At 29.6% G+C, this 20419-nt stretch overlaps 1 protein-coding gene across 1 annotated transcript; it reads right to left on the bottom strand.

Moving 5' to 3' along the window:
- Nucleotides 1–536: 536 nt before the first annotated feature.
- LOC142321138 (protein anon-37Cs-like) lies at nucleotides 537–6533 on the bottom strand. The gene is made up of 3 exons (XM_075359131.1): nucleotides 6434–6533; nucleotides 4550–4856; nucleotides 537–1791 (listed from the first exon to the last, which is right to left on the bottom strand). The coding sequence occupies exons 1-3, from the start codon at nucleotides 6531–6533 to the stop codon at nucleotides 537–539; spliced, it is 1662 nt and encodes a 553-aa protein (XP_075215246.1).
- Nucleotides 6534–20419: the final 13886 nt, after the last annotated feature.

Below are 20419 nucleotides of genomic sequence, written 5' to 3'. Positions count from 1 at the left end.
TAACACCATTTTGTTCAGAAATAAATTCTCTATATGTTGAATAAAACAAAAGAAAGTTAAAAGAAATCTGAATTTTATTTAAGTACCCAGGTTTATTTCAAAATAAGAAAAAGACAAAAAATGAAAAAATAAATCACAATTTATAAATTAACACTCAGAAAAAAGCTAATGGATTTTAAAGTTTTTTAGTTATCTCCTTTGTAATGAAAAAAAAAATGATCATATTTTATTAAGTTCATTGCTTTATTTATAAATTTCAAGTGCACCTAAAAAAAAGTATAGTAAAATAAAATAACTAACAATTTAAAAAAATATTTTATAAAACCTTGTTTTGAAATCAACTTTTTTATTGGTGTTTTAGAAACTTTGACTTTGACTTATGTTTATGTTATTATTATCATCATCATCATTATTATAAATATTAATCACATTAAACATTTTTCACTTAGTAGACTATGTGATTTGGTTATTATAAACATCTAACAATCAATATGCTAATAATACAAGTTTTTCTTCTGGCCTATTAACCAAGCTTCTTATGAAGAGCTGGTTATTAGACGTTTTATACGTGATGCTTCACGAATTCCACTTATTTTAGCACCTTGTACAGTGCCAAATAATTTTGGACACGTGGCTTCACCAGCAAAAAACAGTATTGGAGGAACTGGCGCATTGCTGCCTGGTAAAGGTGCAGAAAGTTTTTCTTGTATTTCTTCATCTGCTTCAGGTGGTAGACTACTGTAAGCCCCATTGAAGTAAGCATTACTTGACCATCGTGATCTGATACAACAAACCATTGTAGGAATGCACATTATTTTTAATTCACCTTTAATTATTTCCATTACTGCATCTATTAACTTTGATGGATCTTTTTTCTCAACAGAAATAGCTTCTTTTCCAGTTACTGTAACACGTAACAAACTTTCACTTCCAACAACTTGTTTTATGGATGTTATTCCTTTTGTCCAGTCATCAAAACATTGATTTTTTTTTTTTAGACTGATGTCAATTGTTTTTGTACTCCATGACCAAAATGGTTCACTTAATTTAAAATAAATCTGATTTAAATGATTAAATTCAAGTATTCTCATTGCATCCACCTTCTCAGCTGGTAAAGCTGGACAAAAGAGAGTATCATTGCATGCTTTTAGAACTCCTAATGAAACAGTAGTTATTACATAATCTGCAGGATAAACAGTTCCATCACAGCATTTTACCAATGCTCTTGGAATATCTTTGCATACAACTGCACCCCATCGAATATTCTGAACCGGTGTGTTCAGTTTAATTTTGTGATCAGGAATTTTATCTAGCATTTGCTGAATTATCCCATAAAATCCTAATGGTACCTTTATATTTCCACCAGGACTTTGTAAATAATTCGTATCTCGGTAACGAGTAATGAATGGTAAGTTTTCACCATTTGTTCTATGTAACATAGCAAGTAATCCAATCATAACCCTAGATGCATCTCCTTGTACATGGTCAGGAAAATTAGTGAGTTCCTGTTCAATTCTAAAGTTGATAAAATCTGAAGCATCACTTTCTATCTCTAGTGATTCCAACTGTATCCTTTTGAATGCTTCATAAGCACTTAAACTTATTGCTGGGTTAATAGAATGTCCATCACATGTCTGAAATATACATGTATGTGTAAAAGGTGGCTGAAAAAATCCATCAGCTATTGCATGTTGTAAAAATGCACTTGAATCACTGGGTGGTTTTGAAGATCTTGCACCAAGTTCAACTATTGTATCTCCAATCCATTCTGAATGAATTCTTCCTCCTGGTCTGAAATCATGTTATATGAAATAGGTATGATCATAATAAATCGTAATAAAACTATTATTATTATTAACAGAAATTTAAAAATTATTTTTTTATAAATAATATTATGTATGAATTAAATAAATTTATTAAATGAGAATAAATAAATTTAAAACACCAAAAAAATTGCTTTCATTTAAATGTTTGTATTCTTATAAACAATATGTTAAAGTGTTTTTATGTTAATAAAATTCATATTCATAATAATTTACATAATTAAAATTATTATTAATCATTTTCAAATATGCATATGATTCTGAATAGGGTGTGAAATACACCAGTCAGTAAACATATTGATAGGTTATAATTTTTGCTGTACTTGCTGCAGCATATATATATATATATATATACATATATATATTATTTTTATTTTTTGAAAACATATTTATTAAAACTAAAAACTGATCTGACTAATAAATTTACTGTTGATTTAAAGAAAAAAGATAATAAAAAATTGCATAAATAATTTCTCACCTCCCTCACTTTCTGGTTTGTTAAAGATTCATAAAAGAAGTTTACCAGTCAATCTTTGGTAAACTATAAAAATATCAAAGCTATGTAAAAAATGTCAAAGTTCTTACCTACATTTAAAAAAAAGAATTTCATCTAAAAATACATATAATTAAATAAACATGCCTTAGCAGAAAAAAACTTAAAAACCCCTTTCTTATTTCATTAGATATAAAAGAAATTTATACACAAAAAACCAATCAGAGAAATGTTAGATCTAATACACAAATTTCTTAACAGTATGGTACACATAAATGAATCATTAACCTAGTAGTAACATTAATAAACCATAATTTATTTTGAATAAAAAGGGTTAATAATGGGGCTTTCTTTCAAATATCAGAGGAATTCTAACAATATATTTAATTCATAAGAAGTTTTAATCTTATAATTGTACTTAAAATAAAACTAGTTGAGTTGTATGTATGTATAGGTAACATTTTAGTAACCAATATTGTTAGTAACAAACAATCCAATTCTCAACATGATGTAGTAATAGAAAATCTAAACACTTTACATATATATATATATATATATATATATATATATATATATATATATATATATATATATATATATATTATATGTTTGTGTGTATTTGTGCACGCTCACGGTACACCAGAAATTGAAAAAAGTCATTTAAAAAATATAGCATTAAAAATAAGCTAAAACTAAATGTTAATAGAAAATTAAATTACTACTAATCATAATTAATAATATTAGATCAATAAATCTGCCAAAAATTAGATCAATATATCACCAAAAAACATTAATTTGTGTGATAAAACCTAAGACAAGAAAGTAGACTGTTTTACGGAGATAAAATTAATTAGTTAAGGATTAATCTAATGAAATTAAATTGTAGCACGAAATAATTACAACATAAGAAGTACAAATAGTAAGTAAAATTAAATTTAAATGCTAAATAAAAAAGTTAAATTTACTAAATAAAAAACTACTTTTTTTAAAAATATTTTTGAAAATTTCCCAGATATTAATTTTAAGTTCACTGTCGAATTTGCTTTAATGTCATCAATAGTCTCAAAACGGCGTCTTTTCATCACTGATTTTAACTTCGGAAATAGGAAAAAATCGCAAGGAGCCAGGTCTGGCAAGTAGGGAGGCTGAGAGAGGGTAGTCATCCGATTTTCGGCACAAAACTGACGAATTGACAGAGCTGGGTGTACGGGGTGCATTGTCGTGGTGAAGAAACCATAGTCTCTTTTTGTGAATTTTTTTCACGTAACCGTTGTAAAACGCCTTGGTAGTACGGACCTTGATAGTTCAAAATGCACAATTCCATTAAAGTCGAAAAAAACAGAGAGCATCACTTTGACAATGGATCGAGACTGATGTGCTTTTTTTGCCAATTCATTGTGATGATTGAACTTTTATCTGAATATCGTAACCGAAAACCCAGCTTTCCTACCCCGTTATGATCCTTTTCATGAATGTTTTGTCATTGTCTTGTTCAAAAAGTTGCCGACAACGTCCATTCGATGTTCTTTTTGCTGTTCGGTTATCAAATGAGGTACAAACTTTGCTGCAACTCGATGCGTATTCAATTTTTCAGGAAATGTGTCATGGAATAATCAAACTGAGATGCTAACCTCTTCTACAAATTCCTTGACAGTCAATCGGCGATTTGCATGTACCAGATCGTTCATTTTTAAACGCGGATGTCATCAGTTGTAGTCGAAGGCCTTCCTGGTCGAGTGTCATCTTAATTGACTGTAATGATCACTTTTAATCGCAAAAACCATTCGTAACATTGTGTACGACCAGCATCATCTCCGTAAGATTGTTTCAAAAATTGAAACTTTTCTGTGAAAGTTTTTCCCAGTTTCACTCAAATTTTTGGTTATATCGTTTCTCCCGAAAATCACACATTACAAAAATCGCTACTAACAATTAAAACACATCGTAATCAAATAATAACACGAAAACTAAACAAGATAACAATACAAAAACATGTGATTATACGGAACACAATGCTGCCAACCACATATCACTAAATCTCTTTTTAGTGTATGTCAAGCCTCGTTATAATTTTTTCATAAAAAATATAAACCATAAAAATTTAATTGTGAGACTTAATAGTATCCTGAAATGCTAACCAAGAAAGAAAGAAGAAAGTGAGAAAGAGATAAGTAATTTGGTAAAGATTACAATGACATTTATTTATAAAAAAAATTTAAAACAAAATACTTACCGACCTAATGCTTCAAGAATAACATAATTATTGATGTTATTTTCTTGTAAATACTTAGCAGCTGCAAGACCTGCCATTCCAGCTCCAATTATAACAACTTTGCTTTCATCATAATTTTGAGTAATTAGAGGTGCTATGGTGATTTCTTCATCCAATTCCTCTTTTACAAGTTGTTTATCTGTTTTTGCCTCTGTAACTTTCTCTTTAATTTCACTTTTCTTTTCCTCTTTAACTGGATTAATCACACATTCTGGATCGATCTCAGCTTTTGGAATTGGGCCAGTACAAATTTTTACTTTAACTCCACCTTTGTTACATTTATTCGCACATTTAGAATCACAAGGTTTACATTCATTTTTGTAACTGCACCTAAAATTCAATTTTTTTATCTGATACATTTATAATTAAAAAAAGTGGTATATTTAAAATGCTGATTAAGTAAGAGTAATTTAATTTTAACCTATTTAATGATGAAAAGAAAAACACTAATAAAATGTTTTAAATTTTAACAAGTTTTTAATAAAATACCTTCTTGTTGGGTGTATCAAAAGTTAGAGATAAAAAAATTAAATTTAGTCTCTACAGTAATACACAAAAAGATGTAAAAAATTGTTTCAAATTATGTAAACTATTAATAATAATGCCTCTTCTACCACCTTGTTAGGTCTAACTAAAGGATTTAACAGTAAAAAGATATACCCAAATAATGAATCTCTTTAATGAAGATTTTATATTATGACTCAGAATGTGATAGGGTAATCTTGGTCATCGGAAACAATATGGTACATTTTATTATAAGCTGATATTCCACAATAACTCAACACTGGAAAAGTCTTATTTGCAGTATATAGGAAAATAAAAGGATATATAAATAAGAAAAAATATCAGTAGCTAATAAAACTCAATACAAAAATGTCATAGTTATAAGACTAAAAAAATATATATTGGATTTCAAGGCTTGAAAAATTATAACAATAATAGTCATGTTTATATCATCTATCTGGTTGGTTCATTAGCAATAAACCAATTCGCACAGATTGCTGAATAGAACATTGAGATTTTTATATTGAGTGGGCAATTGTGTTCTTAAGGAATTTAATAATGGCTGTTGAATTCTGCAGCAATATCATTTAGAACTGAAAAAAAAAAAAAAAATATATATATATATATAGAGAGAGAATGTGTGTGTGTATTAAGATACAAATTGTCAGAAATAACATAAAAGTATGATATATAACTGTTTAAAATCTTTTACAGATTTGCTTCAAAGTTTTAGTTCTAGATCTACATCACTCAGAAAAGGTTTACCATTAAAAAAATGAGTAAACTGGATTTCTGCACTTAGAAGCACATATAAATGGACAAATTAAATTTCTTAAATTTATGTAACATATATACTAATAGTTTAGAAGCTAAAAAAGACTTACAAAAAACACTTCCTAGTGGTACATTTTTTATTCTTTTGTAATATTATGTTAAAACTATTTTATTATTCTCTCAGTGGGAGATTTAAACACTACAATTTGTCAAGATTTTTACTATAATCCTAATTAAATACATCCAAAATTTTCACATTCTTGTTTCATGTGTGTTCACACACCAGTGGGAGCATGGTTGTTTGTAGTTTAAATGTATAATTCCATATAATACACAATTCCTGGAATATGTGAAATTGTTTTCAGGTGATGCTTTAATTTCTGACGAAAAGGAATTTTTGTTAATGCAAATATTTAAGTTGTCAGGGGGATATAAATTGAAACAATGTTCTTTTTGAGGATGTCAAGACCAGTGTAATGCCAGTAGATTCTTGGTTTGGTCTCTAAGACTATTTTAATTCTATCTCATTTAGTCCACTGACCAATGGTTAAGTATTGGATAAAGTACCAGCTGGAGAAAAATGTCCCCCTAATTTGATCTCTGTGGCAGAGTGGTAACATCTTGAGCTTTCATCCAGGGGTCCTGGATTCAAATCCTGGTTGGACATATTTTATACACTATAAAATTTAATTTACATATTCCCACGACAAGCTTCAAAAAAAAGCTTCTGTGGTGAATTAATTCATCAAGAAAAAAAATCCTCAAATACAAGATGTACTTTAATATGTAGTCAAACGTTTTTCAGATAATATCTTCAAAATGCTATAACAGATTTCAATTTTCTATTATCTTCATATATTATTTCAAATAACTCTTATTTATACATCAGTATGGCTTACTACAACCACTTTTCTTTTTTATTTATTTATTTTGTGATACTGTTGGTTAAGGTTTTCCTTGATCCATTCCAGAAAAAAATTAAAAGAATCTCTCCTTTTTTTCTGTCAAGAACCACATCTAATTTCCATATACAGTAAGCCTGATGGCTTAAGTGACTTGGGGTTTATCCTCTCGTTCTCTTTCATACATACTCCACAATTCTGATAAAATCTGGGACCTACTCCACAAAATAATATGAATGAATAATTATTAGTAAATTTATTTTTAGACAACACTACAATAAAATATAGTGTTCCACAAAATAGTTACTAGTAATTTGTAATTTCACTGATCTAAAAACTTTTTACATACATAATTTTGACTTCAACTGATGTATTTTTTGACATGAATAATGTCCTCAAAATTTGTCTTAAGGCCTTAATTTTTTTATAATTATCACTCATCGAATTGGAAATGACTTATTTTCTCTGTTAAGATTAAACACTTATAAAAGTTTTTTTGTGAGTCAATATTTATATTAATGAAAAGTGAATGTGTGAAAATATTTAGTAATGACTCTGACTAGAATAATTTGACAGGGTGACCAGTATGATTAATATAGTATTACAGCGTGATTAATATAATACAGTATCATAAATGAGATCTAAGCTAAGTGGGCAGCTATGACATACACATCTTGCTGTTCCCATGGTCTGGAGAGAGCCTAAGGTCCATAACAGAATTTTATTTTTATATCATAAAAATCGAAGGCATCAAAGTAAATTAAAGAGATCTATTGAATATTCTAGTTTTACTTTAGCCATAAGATCTATTCCACAGAGTAAAGAGTTACCTGTTCCAGTTCCATCAGAAACATGGAGTCTAGAAGGAAATGTTGTCAATGAAGAAGGCTATGGTAATTTAGAAAGTAATGAAGAGAATCCAGATTTCCAAAGTGAGAGCACTGAACCTGACAAAATTACTCAAGCAGAACTTAATTATCTGATTTATGATCTTAATTTGTCTGAAATGCAGTCAGACTTACTGGCTTTAAGGTTAAAATGCAGGTACCTCCTTGAAAATAACACTAAAGTATGTTTTTGCCACCTTGTTAGACATCATGAGTTTCAGTGCTTGTTCTACTTACAAGATAACATAGTTAACTGCAATGATGTAAATTTTTTTTTATATTTACTAGGACAGCACACTTCTAAAGAATGGAAATTGTTTATAAATAGATTCCTCTAAATGAGTATAAAAGCTGTCCTCTTTCACAATAGAATTGAGAAACCATCAATTCCTCTTGCTTATGCAGCACAAATGAAGATGTATAAAGAATTCTTGGTTAGTGTGCGGAGATCCGAAGGTGGTAGTCTTTTTATCAGGACTCCAAGTTTGATTAAATGAGAATGTTGTTTCTTACGCAAGTAGGACTGTAGAAATAGGAAAAACCACTATATTAAAAATACTGGCAGAAAAGAGAACCACTCATAGTTGAGCAGAAAAATGTTATTTGTCAAGATCTTATGAATCTGAAAAACATGCATCTTCAATCATTACATACAAAGTTTGGTTTGAAAAATCTGTCAAATGTGCTTTCTTGTACCGTAAGTGCAAGTTTCCATGATCAGGAGGAAAAATTTAAAGAAGAAATATTTGTTGGACCACAGATATCTAAGCTAATGGAAGGATTGCATCAAAAAATACTTCCACCAAATCCGATTATCATATTATTATTATTTTTACATTTTGTATTTTTAATGTTTTTTTTTTTATTTTTTATAATCAAGATGTCAGAGGTAAGTCATTAAAAAATTTATCAAACTTATTTAATAAGTATGAAATTTAAATATTTAATAGTATACCAAAAAAATATACAATGGTGCTCACAGAATAATCTCAGAGGTAGTCTTTAGACTTAATTATAGACTACAGCATGATATAATGAAAATCTAGCGTGTACCCCTGGGAGATAACTAGCTCACTACTGGTGATTTGACAAAACCTTCTCCTCAATTGCACCTCTACAATAATTTTTCTAAGTAAAATAGCAGTTTACATTATGAAAAATCGTTACAAATATGTTATTCCAACTACACAAAAACAAAACATATTCCAAAATCTTATAAAAATCAGAAAACACATTTGATTTTAATTTCATCACAATGTCCAACAGATGAAGTGATAAAAAGGTAAAAAAAGTTGAGTTAAATGCAGACCTCACTTTGCTTGATCATGAAAGTTTTTTAAAAATAAACAAAGAAATAAAATTCAAACAATTATATAGCAAACACAGAATATTTATATAACTGTTCAAACTTAGAAAAAATTCTATAAAAATAAAAATATTTTAGAATTAATAAGTGAATTTACTTATATAATACAAAGGAAGATGTAAAGGAGGAGATATGATGACGCTTGTAAACTGGAAATAATACATTTCTCATTATTAAAGTGTAAATTAAATTTTTTTTTGTATGTACTTTTTTTGTATTAATATTTTTTTTATGTATTAAATTTTCTATTTGTGTTCATTAACAGTCATGGCTTTCATTAAAAAAAAAATACCATAATTGAAAATCATTACTGTTAGATTATCTAACACAATTAAATTTTTATAATTTTACAGAGGTTTGATTTATAAAACAATACCTGGTGACTGTACAGAAATTGCTCTCATAATTTGAGGTTAGAAAACAATTTCAAGTGAGAACTAGTTAAGCAAGAAAACAGAGCAATTCAGCTCGGCACAAGGAAGATATTTAACAACTGTAAAAAAAAAGTTGTAAATAAAAAATAAATTAGAACTTATTTTTAAGAAACCCAGATTACTCTAGAAAAAAACAGGTGAAAAGAAAGTTTTTCAGTAAAAGAATTTTGTAGAAAAGCTGCTACAAAAAAGTACCAGAAAAGATAAAAAAAACTGTTCTAAAACAAAGAAAAGAAAAGGCGTATCTAGAAAAAGAAAGGACTAAATCTAATTCAAGAAAAAAGAACTCTTATTTAGAAGGTAAACAAAAACTTTATTTAGAGCAACAAATTAAAAAAAAACAAACATTTCATAAAGACCCAAGCAGCTAAATTCTTGAAATGCAACTAAAGAAGAAAAATTGAATTGAAGGCTCACAGAAAGCAAAGCAAGCGTAGATTAATTTTGGTTAGATTATATTTATAATTTCTCTGCAAATACCTCCAAATTCCTTCATTATGTGAACAACAATTTAAAAACATAACTTAATTATATTTTCAGTTATTTCTTCAATTATTGTGTTTTAATTTTTATCAATAATATATTAATTTCCCTTAATCTGAATATTCTTAACTTCTTTCACCATCAACAAAGTTCTCTGAATCTAAAATTAAAAAAAGCTGCCTACAGTTTTCTTTTTTAGGGTGATATTTTTTAAACTCCATCTGATGACATCAGGCATAAGCCTCTCAAACTCATTATTAAGATGGACAAACTCAGCTTTAAATATTTATGTAAACTACAAGTGTGGTTGCCTACTTTGTGTAACACTATTTTATTATTAGACCATATTTACTGGTGGGTTGTAAATAGCCTTGTGAAATAAGTCCTTATAAAATTTGTAATTATACAGTGATCTGAATAAAGTATTTATTTATATACTAGTGTTTGTTTAACCAGTGCACAATTTTATCCCTACAATGATTATAAGGATTTTTTAATGAGTTTACAATCAGTACCATATCTCAATATATAAAAACATTGTGGTTATAAAATGTTAAGTCTTAAAAAAGGAGCTGTTTGTAAGGTATTCACAATAAATACAGTTTTGGTCATTTAACTATGTTGAATAAACAATGTATCAATCACATACTTGGTTGAATAATTTTTGACTGTTGAGTTAATATTAAGTCAATCAACACAATAATATGTTGATCTTATTAATATTAGGTATGTTTATTTTTTTCTTAACTTATACTTTACGAAAGAATTAAATTAAATGATAAATGTTTAAAATTATGAAACATGCTTAAGTTTAAGGATATGAGTTTAGAGAAAACGTACATCATCTCAATTCTACATAAAAAACATAGTTTTATTTAAAACTAATGGTTGTACAAAGTGAAAGATAATAATAATGAAATGATTAACCCAATGATTAATACAGGGCAGTGTATTTATTGAATAATTTTATACTTCGAATTTAATTAAATCGCATAAAAATATTCAATTATCGACTTGGTTTTACAGTTGTAGTCACGCGAGTGACCAAAGATCTCATTTGGGGTTTTATTTCAGTGCACTAAACGAAAAATCTTCCTCTGACGCTAATGACTATGTACTAACGAAGAGGAAGATTGGTAACGCATGATCAAATGTAAGGAAATTCTAATGACGCAGGAGGATTTGTCTTACTTGTAGGTGCAGACAATTATTTTTGCCAGCTGTTTTATAACTACATATCATTCGGAAACAATGATATTTGTGACTTATTAAAACTGCCCAGTAGTTAAAACGTGGTGATTATTAAAGAAATAACTTTTCAGCGAATTCTAAATATTGAGTTTTTGAAATAATTAATGAAATTACTTAGCCATTAGATAACACTTTGTATCATTTATGTTTTGTACCTGAAATTTCGTTTGGTTGAACTGTTGAAAATGACATAACGGAAGATTGTTTTGAACATTTTACTGTGGTAGACACATAAATTTTATACCTGGATTCATTCACTGTTGATTAGTATTCTCAAGAATATTCATTAACATAAATTATTATTTACTATTCTTTCATTGAAATTCTAAATTTGCAGTATTACGAGAACAAAATGCATTTTTGTTATATATTAATAGTGAAACTATTGATTCATACGCCATTGTTACATTTGTGAAAACATTTAAAGTGGAATACGTAATGTTGGAGAAAAAGAATATCAAAGTGTGTCACTGAATTTAGGTTACTGTATTTATTTAAGGAATGTAAGAACATCGGGTTCATTCCAAAAGCCACCCGAAAAAAAATGGCGCTGATTTCTGCTTATTATTATCAATTGGAAGCGTAACCAGATATGATTTTTAGTTGCATATACATTCAATTATAAATTTGTTTCTTGTGTTCTAAAAACATATTTCTCTAATTTTTTTATTATATATTAGTTACACACTCAGAACACAAAAAACAAATAAATGTTCTTGACTTCATCATTACAAAAAGAAACCAGCAAAATGGCTAGTACTTTCAAAATGCTAGACAATTTCATTCAAAATATTTCAAACCACTCATTCTCAAATGCTCTATGAAATATGGTGTGCAGTCTACTCAACAAAACCAAGTTTTTCATTGCTTCACTACTAAAAAAATACATTGAAATAAGATACAAATTTTCAAGTACAATCTCTTTGTAAGCTTCTGTGGTGAATTAAATCATCAGTAAAAAAATAAAAAGTATAAATCAAAAGCCACACCATACTAACGCAAACAGTGACTCAAAACTAGCTCACAACTTAAAAAAAAATTGTACAAACAAGCATTCATGTGTTCATTCAGAACACAATCACTAAACAAACATAACAATCGTCAAGTACGTAATCTGAACTATTCTGACTAAATAATATTCTACTTTGAATAAACGTAATGTCCCTTCAATAAAGATACCATGAACAATAAAAAGCCCTCCATAGCAATTATGAAGTAAAAATTTCCCAATGTTAATCCACCTCCATATTTTTGATGTCACAAATAAAACTAATTTTATTTGACGTACGAAACAATTGGTATACAAACAAAATTAAAAACAAGAGTACGATACTCTTCATTAAAACGTTTCCAAAAAAAAACAAAAAAAAACCGGATTTTCACCATACAACTTGCACCGCATAAATTCAGAGATGTATGAACCTAATCTAAGCCAATCTTATTTGGGTGTACTAATCTAAATAAGTACCAAAAAATGTAAGGTTCTGTAATGTTTTGCTCTGAGCATAATTGGTTTTCATTGACAGCTGCTCTAACATACGATTTTTTTTTTGAGATTCTGTCAGGTTCAACAGTCTCCTGGAGCATTTATTTTTTGAACATGCAATTTAATTACACTTTTCTTTGATAGTATCCACATTTTTATTTAAGTACTGGATACGTTTTGATTTGTAAACTATAGCTTCCACTCCCGTACTTCATTAATGTTCATTCGGTCAGACTTTATAAAGCATGATATAGTCGGACTATTGATATAATATTGTGAATATAGCATGTTATATATTTCCATTTAAGCAATTCTAACTGATATTAGGAGCCTAAATTCTTTTCATATGTTTGAAGAAATTTGATTTTGCAGTTTTATGGGTTGGAAGCTTCTTTAACTCTGTTAGATCCTTGGTGATGTGGAGGACCATAAAACCTTTGTGGTAGATTTTAGAGCGAGTATGAACTGCAGATGCATAGGTGATGAATTGAAACAATGCCTTGTTGCTTATTTAATATCTTGTCGTCTTGACATTTCGATAACATATGATTGAACATTTAACATAACACATAAAATTGAACTTAATGACATATAAAAGAAAATAGCGTTCTTTGGAAAATTAGTATGCGTGTCCATCCGGACTGAATGTACAACACGACCAGTCTGGGTCAGATTCTGGCGCCGAATGAATACAGGTCCCTGCATTATAATGACCACTCCTTGCGGTATTATGACGTGAACATGGTATGACCATCGTATGACCATAGCTTGCCGGAGAGCCCTAACCCTCGCTAGGTTGCAGCACCCGACGGCAAAAGTGGAACGTAACGCAACGCCCACCAATTATAATTTTATAACATTTTAAATTAACATAACATACAAATAAAGCGTGATACATAAAATTAGTTACATATGAGTTTTAAATTAAAATTAATTCAACAATACAATGTTGATAAGAGCAAAAATTTAAAAGCAAATAAATTAACGAATGAACAATTACATTAAGATGAAGTTAGATAAGCATTATTGATTGCAATGAGAATGACTCAAGCTTTCACAATCAATTTTTTAATGGTTCTTTTTATTATATTATTGGTTTTTACATCTGCTAATCTAACGAGTCCATCCTTACCTGGATGTACTTGAAAAATTACTCCTAATTTCCACATCAGTGGAGGAAAATTATTTTCCTTAATTATATAACTACATTACCATCACGAATGTTACTATTTGAAATTTTGCACTTATTTCTCTGTTGCAGAGAATGTAAATAATTAGACCGTGCTTTCTAAAAATCTTTTAATATTTTTTGTATAAGCAGCTGCCACCAGCGAGCTTATTTACATTAATGCCTGAGAAATCAGGATCAGGTAAGGAAGTTAATGGAGCGAAGGTTAGAAAATGTCCAGGAGTAAGCTGGGTCAGATGTATGCCGCCCACTATGATGGATAAGCATTTCCAACATGGAATAGATTATTTCTGGTAGAAATGTGACAATATTTTATTTCTTAAATTATAAATAAAGCGACGACAATATGAAAGTACGTTTAATGTTCGCCCGAACAAAGAAAATGGCTTTGAATGAATCAGAATAGAAAAGCCGATAAAAATTAGAAAAAATAACAAGATTTGTCCTCTTCCGTATCTCAGATTACATTTATCATATAACGCCCTCGCAGGTTATTATGGTAAAAATATAATATGAATAGATTAGCAGATAGATATTAGACGAAGACATTTCTCTCCGTATCTCAGATTACAGTTATCTCAGTAGAATGTTACTACGGTAACAATATACCGTATTTATTCGAGTAACCCCGCTCACTAATAAGCACCGCACCTCGATTTTCCGGATCGAAAATCCAATTTAAAAAAGTTGAATATATACCGGTATTTATATTAAAATTTAAGTATACATAAAGTGTACATAAGTATACATAAAGAATACTTGGTCACGATTCCTGAATTATCAGGCAATGCAACTCTATTAAATCGATCTGTTACTTTGTGTGACAAAACTGCAGCTAAATTCTAAATAATAAAAATAGTTAGTTTGTAAGGAAAGATGCTCCAAACAAAACCAAAATAATTTTTAATTTAACCGTTACCAAATACTGCAATATTTTAATCCAAAACAAAATTACATTTCAAAAAATTCGATTCCCCAGAGATTACCTTACAGAAATCTCAATTCCTTTGTAAGATCACAATTTATTCAAGCTCAACCAAATTTTAATCAACGACTACCCTTTAAAAATCTATCATAATCAGAAACCTCAGTTTAAAACGACTCAAGAAACACCCATGAGTATTACAACGAGAAATTCAGTTGAACCACTAAAGAAATACGAGTATTCCTAATTATATTAAACGTCAGGAAATAATATTAGTAACGCAAAAGCGATGAATTTAAGCCAAACACCGAAGCAATATGATGACCTTTTCCAAGAAATGGTTATCTTAATTTACTAAATAAAATTAGTTTAGAAAATAATAAAAGAATTGAAGGATTTGAAACCGATAATTTTTTAGGGTAAACGAATTAGGGAACCGTTTTTAAATTATGAATTTGATTTCGAAAATTAATGAACTGCCATATATTATCGATACATGAACTAGATTTAGAATATTAATAAATACTGGAAGTACTAGATCTTTTGTAAAAAATGTTATTGGATTTAATTATTTTAAACAGTGTCTAGGTACACGTTCAAAGTAAACACAGCGCATGGTATCTCGAAAGAAGAATTTAGTACTTTAATTCCATTATTAAAAACTAAGAAGAATAAATATTATTTATTTGATTTTTATAAAAATTTTGATTAACTATTAGGACTAGAGGTAATTTGAAAGAAATGAAAATTAATTTAGATTTTATAAATAATAAATTAATTTGTAGAAATTTAGTAATGCTTTTATACGATATGATACGTATCATATAACGTATATGATACGTATCATAACGTATCAATAACGTTATGATACGTTATTATGATACGTTTATACATAACGTATCGTATGTATACGATACGATTAGGAAAGTTACTGTGCTCTGGATTTGCGCAAGTGTAATGACAAAATGTTGTTAATGTAATTGTTGTTACGTTAACAACAATTATTGTACAGGTTATAAAAGTATTTATTATAATTAAAAATATAATAAAAATAATGATTTCTAATAAGCTGATTGTTATGTGGGAACTATATGTGTCAAAATTTTTTTTCAGTTCAATAATTTGTTAGTTTTAACAAAAACATCTTAACTCAGAATTTACCTTATACAAATATCATTTGTTTGTACATTAAATAGGTTTTAAATATAAAAAAAAGAAAAGTTATATTTTAATAAGTAGAACAACCAATAAAGTAAGTATGTTTTCTCCCACGATAACACAGACTTCCAACAACCGATGTAATAACATATTGTAAAAATATGTTTGTTAAGCTGGGGTTAAGTATATTTGTACATTACACATTTCAGTATCCATTTTTTACTTTAAGTAACAATTGGTGGTAGATTTATTGATAGTACAACATGTAGCTGTTGTGCGACCTTAATGTTTAAGTTAAATACAAAATATTATTTCTTATCAATTTTTATGATTGCCAAATTTAAAAAAAAAAAAAAAACGCAATACCAAAAGGCTGCTTTATTGTCAAGATAAAAAATGTTGGCATGCCAGTCAACCAATTAAAATATCTGAAATTAAATAAATTAAAATGTAATTTGACATTATTTTTTACTGTTTTATTAAAATAAATGATATTTATCTTCTATCACTAAAAATGAGGTATTTAGCATTAAATTATTTTTTGATGAATCATTTATTTTCAGAACATAATAAAACCAACCTGATACTAAAGATACAAATGACTGAAGGATAAAAATATTGCTGTAACTTCAAAATTACAAGACTATTACTACCTTCAGTAATATATAAATTGATATAATGTAGTATTATAGTAACTTCCAATAAATTTGCTCATCAAAGTAAGACATCACTTTGCTGTTTATTGTATACAGTATATTTACTTTGCTGTATTTATTGTTATATTAAAAAAGCCTTTAAAAAATGTATAGTGAAAAACTGTAAAAGTGTTTTCCTGAAATGTTTAATTTCATTAATGTTAGGCTAACAAAAAATGACATTTTCAATTTTTGATTTGGATAATATTTTGATTTATACTCCAAGTTCTGTGCTACTAAATAAAGGTAATCTAAATCTTTTGCATATTTTAAACACTTTTTAAATAATACATAGTGAACATCAAATAAAAATTTCAACTGAAATTTTCATCCAATAATACAGTTAATCATTCACTGACAATAAAGTGCATTCATCTTAGTGCATTTTGTATAAAATGCAAATCCCCTCTCAGTCTCTATTCATAGTTTTTTTTTGTCTTCATTCATTTGACTGGTTTGATGCAGCTCTCAGAGATTCCCTATCTAGTGCTAGTCGTTTCATTTCAGTATACCTTGTACCTCCTACATCCCTAACAATTTGTTTTACATATTCCAAACGTGGCCTGCCTACACAATTTTTTCCTTCTACCCGTCCTTCCAGTATTAAAGCGACTATTCCAGGATGCCTTAGTATGTGGCCTATAAGTCTGTCTCTTCTTTTAACTATATTTTTCCAAATGCTTCCTTCTTCATCTATTTGCCGCAATACCTCTTACTGAAGGCTCGTTTAGCTTGTGCTATTCGGCATTTTATATCGCTCCTGCTTCGTCCATTTTTAATAATTCTACTTCCCAAATAACAAAATTCTTCTACCTCCATAATCTTTTCTCCTCCTATTTTCACATTCAGTGGTCCATCTTTGTTATTTCTACTACATTTCATTACTTTTGTTTTGTTCTAGTTTATTTTCATGGGATAGTTCTTGCGTAGGACGTCATCTATGCCGTTCATTGTTTCTTCTAAATCCTTTTTACTCTTGGTTAGAATTACTATATCATCAGCAAATCGTAGCATCTTTATCTTTTCACCTTGTACTGTTACTCCGAATCTAAATTGTTCTTTAAGATCATTAACTGCTAGTTCCATGTGAAGATTAAAAAGTAACGGAGATAGGGAACATTCTTGTCGGACTCCCTTTCTTATTACGGCTTCTTTCTTATGTTCTTCAATTGTTACTGTTGCTGTTTGGTTCCTGTACATGTTAGCAATTGTTCTTCTATCTCTGTATTTGAACCCTAATTTTTAAAAAATGCTGAACATTTTATTCCAGTCTACGTTATCGAATGCCTTTTCTAGGTCTATAAAAGCCAAGTATATTGGTTTGTTTTTCTTTAATCTTCCTTCTACTATATTAGGAGGCCTAAAATTGCTTCCCTTGTCCCTATACTTTTCCTGAAACCAAATTGGTCTTCTCCTAACACTTCTTCCACTCTCCTCTCAATTCTTCTGCATAGAATTCTAGTTAAGATTTTTGATGCATGACTAGTTAAACTAATTGTTCTGTATTCTTCACATTTATCTGCCCCTGCTTTCTTTGGTATCATGACTATAACACTTTTTTTGAAGTCTGACGGAAATTCCCCTTTTTCATAAATATTACACACCAGTTTGTATAATCTATCAATCGCTTCCTCACCTGCACTGCGCAGAAATTCTACAGGTATTCCGTCTATTCCAGGAGCCTTTCTGCCATTTAAATCTTTTAATGCTCTCTTAAATTCAGATCTCAGTATTGTTTCTCCCATTTCATCCTCCTCAACTTCCTCTTCTTCCTCTATAACACCATTTTCTAATTCATTTCCTCCGTATAACTCTTCAATATATTCCACCCATCTATCAACTTTACCTTTCGTATTATATATTGGTGTACCATCTTTGTTTAACACATTATTAGATTTTAATTTATGTACCCCAAAATTTTCCTTAACTTTCCTGTATGCTCCGTCTATTTTACCAATGTTCATTTCTCTTTCCACTTTTCTTTAATCCACTCTTCTTTCGCCAGTTTGCACTTCCTGTTTATAGCATTTCTTAATTGCCGATAGTTCCTTTTACTTTCTTCATCACTAGCATTCTTGTATTTTCTACGTTCATCCATCAGCTGCAATATATCGTCTGAAACCCAAGGTTTTCTACCAGTTCTCTTTATTCCGCCTAAGTTTGCTTCTGCTGATTTAAGAATTTCCTTTTTAACATTCTTCCATTCTTCTTTTACATTTTCTACCTTATCTTTTTTACTCAGACCTCTTGCGATGTCCTCAAAAATCTTCTTTACCTCCTCTTCTTCAAGCTTCTCTAAATTCCACCAATTCATCTGACACCTTTTCTTCAGATTTTTAAACCCCAGTCTACATTTCATTATCACCAAATTATGGTCGCTATCAATGTCTGCTCCAGGATAAGTTTTGCAGTCAACGAGTTGATTTCTAAATCTTTGCTTAGCCATGATATAATCTATCTGATACCTTGCAGTATCACCTGGCTTTTTCCAAGTGTATATTCTTCTATTATGATTTTTAAATTGGGTGTTGGCAATTACTAAATTATACTTCGTGCAAAACTCTATAAGTCGGTCCCCTCTTTCATTCCTTTTGCCCAGCCCGTATTCACCCAATATATTTCCTTCCTTGCCTTTTCCAATGCTTGCATTCCAATCTCCAACTATTATTAAATTTTCATCTCCTTTTACGTGTTTAATTGCTTCATCAATCTCTTCGTATACACACTCTACCTCATCATCATCATCATGGGCGCTTGTAGGCATATAGACATTAACAATCATTGTTGGTTTAGGTTTTGATTTTATACTTATTACAATGATTCTATCGCTATGCGTTTTGAAATACTCTACTCTCTTCCCTATCTTCTTGTTCATTATGAAACCTGCTCCTGCCTGCCTATTATTTAAAGCTGAGTTAATTACTCTAAAATCACCTGTCCAAAAGTCACCTTCCTCTTCCCACCGAACCTCACTAATTCCTACTACATCCACATTTATCCTATCCATTTTCCTCTTTAAATTTTCTAGCCTACCAACCTTTTTTAAGCTTCTAACATTCCACGCTCCGACTTGTAGAACGTTATTTTTTAATTTTCTGGTGACCCCTTCCTTAGTAGTCCCCACCCGGAGATCCGAACGGGGAACTAGTTTACCTCCGGAATATTTACCAAGGAAGGCGCCTCCATCATTGCTATATGAAAATGCAGAGAGCCACATTTTCTTGGAAAAAAAGCAGCTGTAGTTTTCCATTGCTTTCAGCTGCGCAGTACTCAGAGGACTGAGTGATGTTGATATGGCCGTTTAAGTCATTGTGACTCACGCCCCTAACAACTACTGAAAGAGCTGCTGCCCTCTTTCAGGAATCATTCCTTAGTCTGGCTCTCACAGATACCTCTCCGATATGGTTGCACCTTCGGTCCAGCTACTCTGTATCCCTGAGAACTCAAGCCCCCTCACCAACGGCAAGGTCTCATGATTCATAGAGGAGGTCTATTCATAGAACAGTTGAAAATATTTTATTTATTCTTCATTTCTTTCTATTGTAACATCAAAATATTTATCATACCAAAATCATCTGATTTGCTTGTTATAGTCATCATTTTCCTTACCAATTTTTATCGTCTTCACATTCTTCTATTACCTGTCAGAACATGGATGACTTAAACTATGGTCGGCCGATCAAATACATCTTCCAGAAGATTCAGCCACAAATCTCTTTCTTCTATTGATCTTAAGACCTCTTCATTTTGAATTTTGGTAACCCAACTGAATTTCAA

This window comes from Lycorma delicatula, chromosome 3 (assembly GCF_047948215.1).
Source record: "Lycorma delicatula isolate Av1 chromosome 3, ASM4794821v1, whole genome shotgun sequence".
Classification (NCBI taxonomy): domain Eukaryota; kingdom Metazoa; phylum Arthropoda; class Insecta; order Hemiptera; family Fulgoridae; genus Lycorma; species Lycorma delicatula.
The sequence above is the reverse complement of the archived record's forward strand: the minus strand, read 5'-3'. Positions and strand labels throughout refer to the sequence as shown.

Bases quoted from the DNA above. Each gene is read 5' to 3' on its own strand.
- LOC142321138 (XM_075359131.1), bottom strand. From the start codon at position 6,533: ATGTCCAACCAGGATTTGAATCCAGGACCCCTGGATGAAAGCTCAAGA. The intron at 4,857-6,433 runs GTACTTTATCCA...AATGTAACAAAG, and splicing joins GGGACATTTTTCTCCAGCTG to GTGGAGTTAAAGTAAAAATT. The intron at 1,792-4,549 runs GTAAGTATTTTG...ACATGATTTCAG, and splicing joins ATTCTTGAAGCATTAGGTCG to ACCAGGAGGAAGAATTCATT.